At 44.1% G+C, this 13,957-nt stretch overlaps 1 protein-coding gene across 1 annotated transcript in view; it reads left to right on the top strand.

Annotated features, from left to right (window-relative positions):
- Positions 1-1,274: 1,274 nt before the first annotated feature.
- Positions 1,275-13,957, top strand: part of LOC311624842 (CD226 antigen-like) — a gene marked incomplete at its 3' end in the record, with an annotated part of 58,888 nt that continues 46,205 nt past the window's right edge. The window contains 3 exon segments of the mRNA XM_084888431.1: positions 1,275-1,312; positions 6,529-6,600; positions 6,886-7,227. Of these exon segments, the coding sequence (XP_084744557.1) occupies positions 6,555-6,600; positions 6,886-7,227 (388 nt within the window). The 5' untranslated portion in view covers positions 1,275-1,312; positions 6,529-6,554.

Here is a 13,957-nt window from a genome sequence, read left to right as displayed (position 1 = left end):
GAGGCTCTGATAAGAAATGCAGCAAAGAAATGGGATGTTACAGAAGAAGCCGTGCATGTTTCAGTAAAGACCTATCCAGGGTCTCCGGGAACTCACAGGAGCACTACTGACCCCAGTCTTGGAAGCATGTCCTGTGAGGGACATCTGAGCTGGGACCCCCTGAGGGGACAGGAATAGAAGTCACGGAGCTCCATGTGTGAAGGCCTGGCTGCAGAGTGTGTAAACATCAGGAGGCTCTGGAGTGTGGGTGGCAGTGATGGACAATACAGGCCGCCCTAGCGAGTCCGGAAGAAGTCTGACATACTTTTGAGGGTGGCCTGGCATTGAAGAAAGTGGCCTGAGGCAGGTAGGTATTTCAGAAAACTACCGGTGTCCCACAGTAAGTGCTCAAACTCCATGGGTGTCAGGAAAGAACACTTTGTTTTCTCTCCACCAGCTTCCAGGGGGCTACTGAAGAGGCGGCCTCCAGAAAGTGCCTTCTCCTCTGTCCCACGTGGTCCTGGGCCTTCCTTCCCGGGGTTTCTACACTGCACAGACTCGGCCTCAGCCATAGTCCTTCCTGGCGGTTCAGCCCAGGAACCTCCATGAGCTAGCCCATCTATAAGATGCGTGTGACCAGCGCTGCTGTCCTTGGAGCAGCGGAGAGACGATTGTGTGCTGAACCTGCCAGTATAGTTGGTAGGCAGCACCAAATTGGGCACGTGTCGTGTCAGAAAGTGGGAGATTGAAAACAAAACCAGAAGGCGTCTCTGGAGAGTGGGATTGAAACTTGCTTAGATACCAGTAGAGATGAGAGTTCCATTATTTCAGGGACTTGTCAATACGAAGTGCTTTGACTGGCAGGAAGACACAGGGGGAAGCAGAGACAAAGTCACCAACCTCAGGCTTTTTGAGCGTGGTTCCAATTTAGAAGCAAGACATGGGCTCAGAATTCCATCCTTTGTAACTGTAGAATCGTCAGGGGGAAAAGAGAGCTGTATCTGGTAGGGAGTGGGCCTGAGGCTCTAAAGTAATAAAGGTGCTTCCAGAAGCAGGCCCACTGGTCAACTGGTTTCAAGCCTTCAAACAGTGCTTTGTGACTTGTTGGGGTTTTCCTGCTGCTCCAGCCTGGAGGAGCTCAGGTGGAGAGAAGAGCTCCCAAGCCCAGGACAAGTCCCGCCCTGGGATGACGCCCCCTAAGAATGAGGAAGCAGGGAGCTGGCCGGTGACCCAGTGGGACTGAGGCGAAGAGGCCACCACAAGGAGGAAGCCCTTCACCAAGACACACATCGGGAAAGAAGAGTCCGAGTGAGCAGAACTCTCCCATCTCGAGGTTAGTAACCTTCTGGAGATAAAAAGATTGAACGTGGCCGAAGTCACACTTTTAAAATTAATAGTGTGTGCAAGGAGGCGGCCTGCTAATAAAATGGTGTAAGTAGGTACAGTAGGAAAAGAGCTTTGGGAAAAAGCTGTAATTAGTCGAATGGTTGATCTCAATAAACCAGTAAGTTTAATGATGGGTGGAAGTATTAACAGATGTCATGTAAGTCCTCCTTCTTAGTTTGTTCCTAGAAGGATTAAACGTGTGGTAGGTCAGAGAGTGCGGTTCTTCAGAATACAATGGAGCTAATTTTACCAGTGTCTGGGCTATCAGGGTGAAACTTCCTTCTCTCCAGAAAGACTAGAGCGAGATGAACTTACATGATAAATGTTCACTATCAACTTCCTATCCTATGCACCGGTTGATGCATCAGAAAGTGCTTATTTTCAGCTTTGCAGGTCATTTGGTTTCTGTCACAACTACTGGTCATTGCACAAAAGCAGCCATTGACAATATGCCAACAAACAGGCCTGGCTGCGTTCCAATCACATGTACAAAGGAGGCCCCTGGGCCATAGTTTGCAGAACCTTGTCCTAGAAGATGCCTCTCAGAACTCAAACTGAAGTCTCTGCTTTGAATGCAAGTGCATTTTTACTGGTCCCTCAGAGGGGACTTGCCAAAGGTCTAGGGTATCATGGGTTAGGGGAAACCACACGTCCCTCATTGGAAATATTCTTTTAAGGAGATACTTTGAGGCAGGAAGATGAAACCAAGACTGTAAGGTTCCAGTTGAAGGATGAGCATCTTCGCAGATAAGAAGGATGTGGTCTCCCCAGGCCCAGTCATTGGTTCCAAAGGTTAGCACAGGCTTTCTGTTGTCCAGCATGGCAGTAGTTGTCCAAAGAAGTGAGGGATGCAGTCAGAACAGCTCTGTGTTTCAGCAGGTGCTGGGGCAGGTGGGCTAGGTTCATGGAATAGAATCCTCCCAATGTTTAGAAAGGGCGGAGACATCCGGGACAGCAGGAAGTACCACAGAAAGCAGAAGTGGTGACACTGGGGGACAGAGAAGTGCCTGTGTGGACAGCCTAGGAGGAAGAAAACGGTGTACCTGGAGACGGTCACCAGCCCAGGTCCCCTAAGGAGCCTGCAGTCCCAGGTGAGCTTGTGGATGAATTCACACTTACGTGGTTCACTGAGACCTGTTCAGCAGTAGAGAATTCCAATAATATTTTGATTAACGACTTCCTGGAGGATGTAGCTCTTTTATACAGACAGCTCTATTAGGGAAAAAAACCTCAAGCCAAAATCCCTTCATAAATCATAGAAAAAATGGCTGCCTACACAACAAAAATAGCTGAAGCGTACTCTCTATTTGTCTTTGGTTAGATGGTGACAAATAGGGCTCATCTTTCGCAAAGTTGTAACAGCTGAACTTTATCTTCAGCCACAGGTCTCCCTGCACCTTTCATGGTGATCTGTGCCCTCCCTTGATTTTAGTCACTTGACCCGTCTTCATCTCTTAGCTCAGCTGGCTTTGGATGCCTTGGGAATGAAGGGTTTACTACAAGTTATTACCAATTAATGCCCCCTTTTTAGATGGTGCTGTTACATCTCATTTCTTTTAGGATCCATTGCCCCTGTGCTGCATTTGTCTGCTCTGTCCCTTTGTCCACCCTTCCTCTCTACTTGCACCTCTGCCATGTTTTACCCAACCCTTATGCTCTCTCTTTTACCCTCCCACACTCTCACACATCCTCCAGATAGATAGGTTGGTAAGCAGACATATTGATTTATTAATATATGTTTGGCATTTGTTTATTAAGCATTTAGCAATTATTTATATCATGAATCATTGACAACTTATATCAAAATCATCGACTATGATCTTCTGCATTATTTATTTCCTGCTGTTATAAACTTGTAACTAGGAGTGTCACTTTTCTTTCTTTTCCAAGGCTCTTTTGCAATTCTATATGAATCTGGGACCAGCTTTTTGAATTTTTTATAAGGATTGCATTAAACTTGTAGATTGCTTTTCCCCTGGCAATTTAGATATCTTTCATTTCTTTTTCTTGCCTAATTGCTCAGGCTGAAACTTCCAATACAATGTGAATAATGGTGGTAAAAGTGGGCATCCTTTTCTTGCTCCTATTTTTAGAGGAAAATTTCACCACTGAGACTGAGGTCAGCTGTGAGTTCTCTATAGATGCCCTTCACTAGCAGTCATTCAGGTTAGCTGAGCATCAGTTTTCTCTCCTGCCATTTCCCCTTTTTTCTGACAGATCTATTCCTTGACCTTTCTTAACATCTCTAGAAGCATTTTATTTCCTCCTTGGCTCCAGCTTCAAACAGGAACCTCCATAATGAGCAGTGGGCTCCTCCCAGGACTTCTAACCTAAACAATGGAAATGGATTCCTCCCTATGCTCCTCTTTGAGTTGGCTCCCTGTCCCTGTTTGGCTTTTTTTTTTGCGCTCCCATTATTCTTTCTAGTAGTTTTTCTTATAAAATGCCCTCGATTGAACCAGTGGCCATGGGCTCTGTTTTCCTAACTGGTCCCTGACTGGGGCCCATGGAGTCAAGGACACCCATAATTGTTATATCCCTGCTGTGATTAACAATGATAATGTCCCGGCAGTTGGTCTATCGCTCTTCATCTCCACGGAAATCTTTGAGAACAAGCCACTTATCCGCCTTGCTCAGATCACAGTGACAGTGTCCTAAGTTTGGTATCCCTTTCTGCTTCCTCCCAATCCATTCTTCATGCAGCAGCCAGAACAGTTGTAGGAGTTCAGAGGTATGTGGGTGTAGGAAACAGAAACTGCTTTTCTCACAGGCTTGTAAAATATAGGAATTTATAGCCTCAAACAATGTGCTCAGACTCAAGAATCCTGAATTCAGTATCTCAATGATGCCATCTGAGATCCAAACTCATTCCCGTCTCTCTCTGCCACACTCTTTGTCCTCAGGTTGCTTGTGGTAACTGGGGCAACATTTTTCTTATTAAAAAAAATAGTACAATAAGATGAGAGAGAGAGAGAGAGAGAAAGAGAGAGAGAGAGAGAGAGAGAGAAGAGAGAGAAAGAGAGAGTGAGAGGGAGAGAGAGAGAGAGGGAGAGAGAGAGAGAGAGAGAGAGAGAGAGAGAGAGAGAGAGAGAGAGAGAGAGACACGTGTCTGTGACATCAAATGTAAAGATTTTCGCTTGTTTTGAATGCATCAATTCAGTCCATGATTTGGTTCTCCACCCCTGCCCCCAAATAGGTTCTCATTGTCTGTATCATGGCTTAGATTTGTTCTACTATCCCTATGGTGTGGGGGAAGGAGTGGATCCTAAACAAAGCCAGCTTCCTGTTAGTCAGGAAGGTTAGTGAGGGAAGTTGTCTATCTGATAATTCAAATCAGATTGTATCATTCTTGTACCCCAAAGCCTCCAATTGCTTCCGCTTGCAATTATAACCCTATCAGAAAATCTGTAAGGGCATACATTGTATCACCTAATCCATCTGGAGTCAGTCTCCTGGATTTCCTGTCCCTATCTCATCTTAACAGTTCCCACTACAACTCTGAAGGCATTTCCTCAGAGCTACGTTTGTGCCTTAGATGTACATTCTGGTGCTGAGTCACAGATGCAACAGGACACCCTGGTCCCTGACCACCCACTGTGAAGTACTTCATGTGTGTCGTTGTGTCCCACCCACTACAGTGTAGTTATATTGTTTCCTGGTAGTGTCCCATGTTGTCACTCCATTGCTCTTTCTCCCACTTTCTACCTGGAAATCTGTATTGTGGTTAGGAGGCCCAGGGTCTGGTACACTCTTCCCAGGACACCCTGCCCAAATCTACTAGAATGAATTCCCTCTCTGGGATGTCATATAACTTGATCTAATGACTTGTACAGAAATGATCAAGTTTTATTACAACAAATCACTTCTTTAATCTGCCTGACCCAATATTTTATGGGCGATTTAGGGGTAGAGACCATGTCTATCTTGTGCTGGTATTGTCAGTAAATGGTTTCAATGAATTACTTACAAAACAGAGATCACAGATATGTCAAATAACAACCACAAAGCTGTTACAAATGATACCATCAATGTGAAAGCTTTTGGAAAATAGAATGCTATGTAAACCTGAGTTGGCACCATACATTATTATAGGTACACATCAAATTGTTCTGATTACCATGACATTGTTGATTTCACATTTGATATTGCACTTTAATCATATAAGATATAATAGGGACTTTGGGTGGAGGTACAGGGGAGCTCTCTGTACTATCTTGGCAAGTTCCTGTGACTCTATAATTATTTAAAAATAAAAAGTTTTTATTTATTTATTTTATTTATTTTTTAAATATATTTTATTGATTTTGTACAGAGAGGAAGGGAGAGAGATAGAGAGTTGGAAACATCAATGAGAGAGAGTCATCGATCAGCTGCCTCTTGCACACCCCCCACCGGGGACATGCCCGCAACCAAGGTACATGCCCTTGACCGGAATCGAACCTGGGACCTTTCAGTCCCCAACCCGACGCTCTATCCATTGAGCCAAACTGGTTTCGGCTAAAAATAAAAAGTTTTTTTAAAAAAAATAAAGCATAATGGTAGATTTGAAGGGCCTTTGTTGACTACATCATCATCCAAAGCCAATGTCTGAACTCAGTAAAGGAAGGCCCCGACCAGTGGAGCTGCCGGATCCCCCATTCACAGGCTCCTCCCCTTGCCCTTCAGTCTGTGCTCCAATCTCAGGTCCTCAGTAAAGACTCTGGGGCTTTCTATTAAAGGGAAATAAATGCTAGAGCCTTTCCCCTAATCCCATGCTCCTTTCCCTTGTGTACTTACCACCTATAACTGACTCTACTTTTTACCTTTTTGTTTTTCTTTCTGTCTCCTCCACTAGTACATAAGTTTCATGATGGCAAGAATTCATTTTTAAGTAAATTGATTGTTGTATCCTCATTGGCTAGAGAAAACACACTCAGCAAATGTTTATTCAATGAATGAATCTCTGTAGAAATGAAAGCTTGAAAATAAGCTGTTTCCCCGAGAGAGAAGCAGTTCAAATCTGCCCATCCTTGTATGAGAGCAAAGCTGTCTTTGAAGCTCAGACCTTTTTCCTGTGTTCATTCTTTAGAAAGAAAAGATACCCCTGATAGTATCTGAGAGGAAGTAACAGTGCTTGTGCAGGGCCTCTGCAAGTAACAATTATAAAACTTGTCTTTTTTCCAGACCAGCCTCCCCGGTGCTTTCCAGAGATGGATTATTTTACTTTCCTCGTGGCTCTTCTTCATCTACACAAAGGTAAGGTAATGTCTTCAGTCCTTTTTTTTTTTGTCTTATAGTGTGACACGTTCTGAAATTATAGTGTTCTATAGTTGGCTTAGATAATTGGCCACTTGTTCAGAAAAAGAAAAAGTTACAAGTGCCTATTCCCAGCAGTGGAAACCTTTCTAGACTAAAGTAGAAGCTGTTCATCTCTACCATGATCTCAATTTACTAGGTCTTAGAAAGCTTAGAACAGCTGAAGATATCTATTTGGTGCTTTGAGCATAATGTCTAATGGAATGAATATGGTGTATATTTCAGCTCTCGATGAAGAGGTATTTTGGAACACAAAAGTGAAACTTGCAGAGAATCTGACTCTTGAGTGTCAGTATCCATTGTTGGGCACCTTATCCCAGATGGAGTGGTTCAAGATCAACGCAACGCAAAATAAAGAGTCCATGGCCATTTTTCACCCTAACTTTGGTTCGGTGATAAGGGATTCCTATGCTAATAGGGTTTACTTCTTGAATTCAACCTCGGATCCCAACAATATCATGCTGGCCTTTTACAATGCCTCTGAGGCTGATATTGGCTTCTATTCCTGCCTTCTTGAAATATTCCCATATGGACCTTGGGATAAGGTGATACAGGTAGTTCCACCAAGTAAGTGCCAATATCATTTCCCTTTTCCCCCATCGGCAGCATTTTATTTTATAAAGCCTACGTAGAAGCAATGAAGTGCTTTATCCTATTTCGTGATGCTTTCCAATTCCATTTCTAGATTCTATGAGTATATTTCAAAGGAATAAAACTATGAGTTACCTTTGTTTTTTTATTAATGTGCTATCATTTTCAAGTAGAAGAAGCATCTCACAAATTTGAATGTACTGGTAGAAAGCACAGGTCTTATACTGTCTTCATGATAAGTTGACCCTGCATTAAACTGGCTGTGTCTGGGTCCAGGAACCTTATAAGTTCCTCAAGCCTCCAGCCCAGAACTAAAGAGCAAATTGGATGCTTTATTCTGGATAAATGGTACTATTAATGCAAAATTATGTTATAATGTGTGTCAACTTTAGAACAGACATCTCTCTGTTAGTACTTGACTTAGAGAATTTGAGGGTGAGAATGGCTGCATTTATTTACTGCTTCAAGGGAGGCATGCTGAAGTGACTTGGGAGATAACATCTCAAGGCCGCAGAATTTGTGGTGAAAACGGAGTTGTGGAGAGATTTGCTATAACCCATTTGTCTCTGGCCTGGCTAGTTAGTTAAAGCAAACACTATACTGTGTGTGCATTAAGTAAGCAAATGTCATCTCATGAAATATTTGTGAAGCACCATGGGGGAGGCTGTGTGTTTGCACTATACAGATGAAGAAACTGAGATCCAAGGTCATTATCTAACTCAAGTTTGGGAGCTGCCAAGTCAGAGCACCAGGCTGAAACAAGGGATGCGTCCAAAGGTGCCAGCAATGATCTCAAAGGGAGCTTGACTCCGACAGAGCAGATCACGGAGGCTCAAGGGAGGGACAAGTCATGCTGGACCTTGAAAATGGGAAAGGAATTTTTTAACTGTGAGGATGGGACCCTCTCCCTGTCTGCACCAGCAAAAGGGCTCAACAGATGATATGTTGGGGTCCCGGGTAAGCTTTTATACCACAGACTAGAGGCCCCGTACATGAGAATTCATGCATGGGGTGGGGGTGGTGGTCCCTCAGCCTGGCTTACCCCCTCTCACAGTCCAGGAGCCCTCAGGGGATGTCCTCCTTGGTTGGAGGCAACCAGGCTGATTAGGGGAAGATATTGCCCCTATTACCCTGCTGCTGCTGCCACTGCCAGCCCTTGGCCCTCAGCCCTTAATTCTTAGCGCTGGCCCTGCCCCCGCCCACTGGTGGGTGTGGGAGGGGCTATCTGGGGCCGGGCCAGCTGGGCGAGGGGCTGTGGGAAGTTGAGGCACAGCAGATTGCATCCCTTCCAGTCTCCGTGGCACCTGCCTCTGTGGCTGCCTCTGCGGAAGGGGCAGCACTGTGACCAGGCCACACTGCGGCCTGTCCTGTGCCACATCTGCAGTAGGGGGCACAGCGCTGTCTTCTCACAGCCTCTGCAAAAGGGATCGTGGTGCTGGTCCAAGGGTGCCAGACCCGGCCGCCCCTCCTGCACAATGAGAGATGAGCGCTGGACCGGACCATCTCTGCTGCGTGGCGCTGGCCCTAGGTACTCGTAGCAGCTGTGGCTTTGTCTGGATGGATGTCTGCACCAATTAGCATATTACCCTTTTATTAGTATAGATTATATATTAGAAAAGAATTTGAACCCCACTGGGGCAGTAGAATGTCAGGGAGGAGCCCAGGAGTCTAGGATGGCTGAATCTCACCATGCCTAAAAGAGTCTGAGCCTCACTCTATAGTGTAGACCTTGGAAGTCACTGAATAATTTTCAGAGGGGACACAAAATAAAACCATCTTTTTCACCGCCTGGAAGATGAAGCTAGTCACACCCCTATAGGAAGGGAAGAGTTTAAGGGCAGGTGAATACTTATCTGCTGCTGGTCAGAGTATAAATTGTTGCATATATTATATTATTGGTATTGGTAATATTCAGAGTTCTCCGGAGAGGCAGAAACAGTAAGACATGTGTGTACATAGAAAAAAAATTATCGTAAGGAGTTGGCTCATGTGATTATGGAGAGTGGCAAGTCCAATGGTGTATTGTGGGCTGGGAGACACACACACACACACACACACACACACACACACACACAAAACACACAACACACACACATACACACACACAGGTAAAGAGGGTTCTGTAAGATATTACATTTCAAAGTTTGTTATTTAAGAAAGAGAAAAGATATAAAATGGTGCCTATAAGAAATAGTCAACTAACGAAACAGAAAGATTTTAAAGGCTTGGAAATATCCTTCCTTAATGAAATAAAATAACATATAGAGACGGCAGATGATGATGAACATTTTAAGACTCATGAAAAGACATACCGTGGTTCCTACCCACTCAAGGGTAAAATGTTATGTTGGGGTCCCAGGGCCAAGGCTGTTTCTGTTGACTTGCCTTTTATTGGAGAAAACAGAGAAAAGCAAGCTGGAGAGCTCTCATCACCGAGAGAGTCAAATCTCAGGCTTTGGGGTAAAGCTCTGTAATCAGAAGTCAAACAGAGAGAAATAAAGAAGCCACCTCCAAAACAAGGCAATCATGGATTTTATATATATATATGATTAAATGCAGTCACTTATGGCGGAGAAAGTGTAATATATAAGCACAAGGACATGGTTGGGTTTTATGAGGGTCCTGTCCTCTGTCCAGGTGGTGCCCAGGACTCTCTGCTACTGCATTTCTCCATGAGGCCCCATCATTCACCCTCATCGCCATAGAACATCCCAGAGAGGACTTTTACTTTACACTTGTTCTTAACTCACTCAAGCAGTCCAGAGCTGGATGAAATTGGTTGTGATCTTTGCATGGAGCCATTTCACGTATCTACCCCAAACCTTCCCTTTCTTTGTAGATGCTTTGATGTCCCACATGGCCTTCGGGTAGGGGCACATTTGGCCGAATGGCTAGAGAGTGTTCCCTGGAGCTCTTTAAGATGTTCTTCATGCAGCTGGAAAGGGAGAGTCCTTGAGTTTTCCTCCTTTTAACTTTCTGGGACCAGTCAGTTCACACCTCTAGTATCATCTTTTCCACAGCTGCTCTCTCTCCAGCCCAGCACAACTGACACCCACAGTATGTGGAGTGCAGCACAGTTCCTCTACAGAGTGGGTGCTGCTGGCATGTGGGTGCGAGTGTAGGGTGGGGGGGTGAGGCTTCATGTGTTGCAGCCCGTCCAGATAACTGGGAGAGCTCAATCCACAGCTGAGCCGCCTCCTCAGACCTTCTGGGTCTATCTTCTTATTTATAGTTTATCACAGGTGGAGAGCTGCAGACACCAAGCACTGTTGTCCAGCTTCCTCTCGAAACTTCCACGGGAGTAGGGGGTGGGTGTCAGTAGCATTAAGAGACCTTACAAGAATTTCCCCATCAACAGATTACATTTCCTGAGAGTATCATTATATTTGTGCATGTTGTAAGATAAAAATGCTGGGCTTGGGCCCTGGCCCGTTTGCCTTAGTGTTGGCCTGTGGACTGAAGGATCCCAGGTTAGATTCTGGTCAAGTACCTATACCTTGGTTGCAGTCTCAATTTCTGGCCCTGGCTGGAGGGGGTTGGGGGTGGGGGCACGTGCAGGAGGCAATCAGTCTATGTGGTTGATGTTTCTCTTTCTATGCCTTTCCTTTTCCCTCCTACTCTCTCTAAAAATCAATGGGAAAATATCTTTGGGTGAGGATTAACAGCAACATAAAATTCTAGGTTTTGGATGTTTAAAACCAGAAGAATAAAAAGGGAAATAAATAACTGGAGAAAGGAGGAAAAAGCTAGCCCTCGGCCGACCCGAGGCCTGGGGCCAGAATCCGTTTTCTTTCTGAGCCAACGCTTCCCTGTGGCCTAGCTAGCACCGATAAAAGGATGCTGAGCTGTGCTTTCTGTTGGTGGGTTTGTTTTTGTTTGGTTTTATGTGGAGCAGCGGTTGTAAGCAGGGTGGCTTTTCCTCTCATTTGAAAGTGTCTGAAAACACTGAAGATTTGGAAAGTGTTGAGAATGTTAAGACTATCAAGTCAGTCATTTAGGGATCAACACAAAATTATTCTCTTCCACTTACTCTGCAGTACTTTGAATTAAATAACCAGTTGATGGGGCATTTGGTGCTTCCCCTGAGAGACTGTTAACAATCCAATAAATCTCAGTGTGAGAAAATGTCCCCGGACTTCACCTGTTTAACCAACTTATGGTTTGTTTTTTTTTAAGTCCTCTTTAGAAGCCCAGAGAGAAAGGCCCACATTCCATAGAAGACTGACACACAAAGCTTTCTACGGATGGAGAGATGATATAAAATATTCACATGTAACAGGGCTGTAAATAGCCTACCTGGGTCATGCCTGCTGATGTTATTGGGGTGATGATTGTGGCAAAAAAAGAATGATGTCTGGGCATCAATTCTTTGAGCATTTAGGCTCACCATTTAACTAGCAGGGTATTTAAGAAACACATTCTCAGTTCAGCAGACCAGCTCATTTCTTTTTCCTCTTTGTAAGAATTTTTAAAAATATATTTTTATTGTTTTCAGAGAGAGGAAGGGAGAGGGAGATAGAAATATCAATGATGAGAAAGACTCATTCATTAGCTGCCTCCTTCATGCCCCATACCAGGGACAGAGCCTGCAATCCAGGCATGTGCCCAACCAGGAATTGAACCATGACCTCCTGATTCATAGGTTGACACTAAGCCTGCAATCCAGGCATGGGTCCCATTTCTTTGCAGGCTACAATTCTATATGCCCCTCAACATTGACAATTCTGAATTAGTTTAGAGAAGGGATGTCTGTATTTTCTGCATATGTAGGATGGTTTCTGTCTGGACAGAGAAATAACCCGAAACTTCAGAAAGTTTCAGGCCATCCACTAAATTTGTTCCCCTCATGCAGTGGTTGGGAAACTACGGCTCATGAGCCACATGTGGATCTTTGGTCCCTTGAATGTGGCTCTTCCACAAAATGCCACGGCCTGGGTTAGTATATTTTGAATAAGTGGCGTTAGAAAAAGTTTAAGTTTAAAAAACTTGGCTCTCAAAAGAAATTTCAATCATTATACTATTGATATTTGGCTCTGTTGACTAATGAGTTTGCCCACCACTGCCCTAACGCACAGTTATTTTTCTCTACAACCTGGATGCTACAGTCAGAAGTACAGCAATCCCCCTTTTCCATGGTTTCCCTTTCCCTGGTTTTAGTTACCTGCAGTTAATGTCTGAAAATATTAACTGGAAATTTCCAGCAATACACAATTTATAAGTGTAATATTGCACACCATCCTGATAAGGTGATAAAATCTTTCTTACCATCTAGCTCTGACATGCGTCTTCCCTTTGTTCGTGTCTTCGCAAGGTACACACTACCCACCCACTCATTAGTCACTCAATAGCTGTCTCGGTTGTCAGGTCGACTGTCTTGGTATCATAATGCTGGTGTTCATGTCAAGCTTATAGTAGCTAATGTTAGGTCCCAATGCCTACATCATTCTCCTCACTCCATCTCGTCAAGTTGGCACTGCATCATCTCACATCATCACAAGCAGGGTGAGTACAGTGCAATCAGATATTCTGAGGGAGAGACCACATTCACATCACTCGTATAATTATACTATACTAGGGGCCCAATGCATGAGTTCATGCACCATGAAAGGAACTGTGGGCCGTGAGGCTGTGGGTGGGCACAGGGGTGGGTGTTAGCCCCTCCTGCCATGGCCCCCATACCCCTGTCTGCCAGCAGCCCCACTTCTGCCACTGCCACTCACAGCCACTGATGGTGCAAAGAGATTGGGGCTGGTGCCAGCAGTGGGTGTAAATGGGGCAAGCACCGTCAGCAGGTGCAAAAGCCAGGCAGGGCTGCGGCATGCGGGAGCAAAGAATTTTCAGTAACAACCAGGGGCTTGCCCCGATGACAGCAACTGGCACTACACCGTGGTCTGGTGCCCCTGATCACTTGCTTCACCATCCCACCATGGCTCGTTCCTGCCATGTTTTGTGCACACCCCCTGATGGTCAGTACACATCATAGTGACCAGTTGTTTGGTTGTCCAGTTGTTCCGTTATTTGGTCTATTTGCATATTAGGGACATATATATATATATATATATATATATATATATATATATATATATATATAGTATATTCTTATAATGATTCCATTTTATTATTTTGTTAATCTCTTATTGTGCCTAATTTATAAGTAAAACTTTCTTATAGGTATGTATGTATAGAAAAAAATTATATATATGTTTCCATACTATCTACAGTTCCAGGCATCCACTGGAGGTCTCAGACTATATCGCCCTCAGATAAGGGGAGAACTATACATCATTTTTCATCCGAGGCAGCAGGGGATTCAATTATTGTCTCTGAGACATAACTCAGTAACAGTGCAATGAGACTTTCTTAGCTTGCCCTTGTAGCTTATGACATCATATTTCTCAAAATATATCTTGCTTATTTTTTAGGAAGCACAGTTGCTCATTGAATAAGTATAAAAAAGAACCTTTATTTAATGTAGTTAAGTACTCTGTCATTTCTTCCTTCCATTTTTCCTCAATTCTAGAAATGGTTGCTAAAAGAATGGACATTCAATAAGTTAGAAACATTTCCAATTACTGGCTTCGTGTTTTGTTGAGCAGTTTTATACTTAACACACTCTGACTCATATGTTTTCAGTGAAAATAGCAGACTTGAACTAAAGAGCAAATTATTCAACATTGTTGCTCAAATGACACTTTTAAGGCATTAG

Source organism: Pipistrellus hanaki (genome assembly GCF_964339955.1).
Source record: "Pipistrellus hanaki genome assembly, chromosome: 6".
NCBI lineage: Eukaryota > Metazoa > Chordata > Mammalia > Chiroptera > Vespertilionidae > Pipistrellus > Pipistrellus hanaki.
The sequence above is the reverse complement of the archived record's forward strand: the minus strand, read 5'-3'. Positions and strand labels throughout refer to the sequence as shown.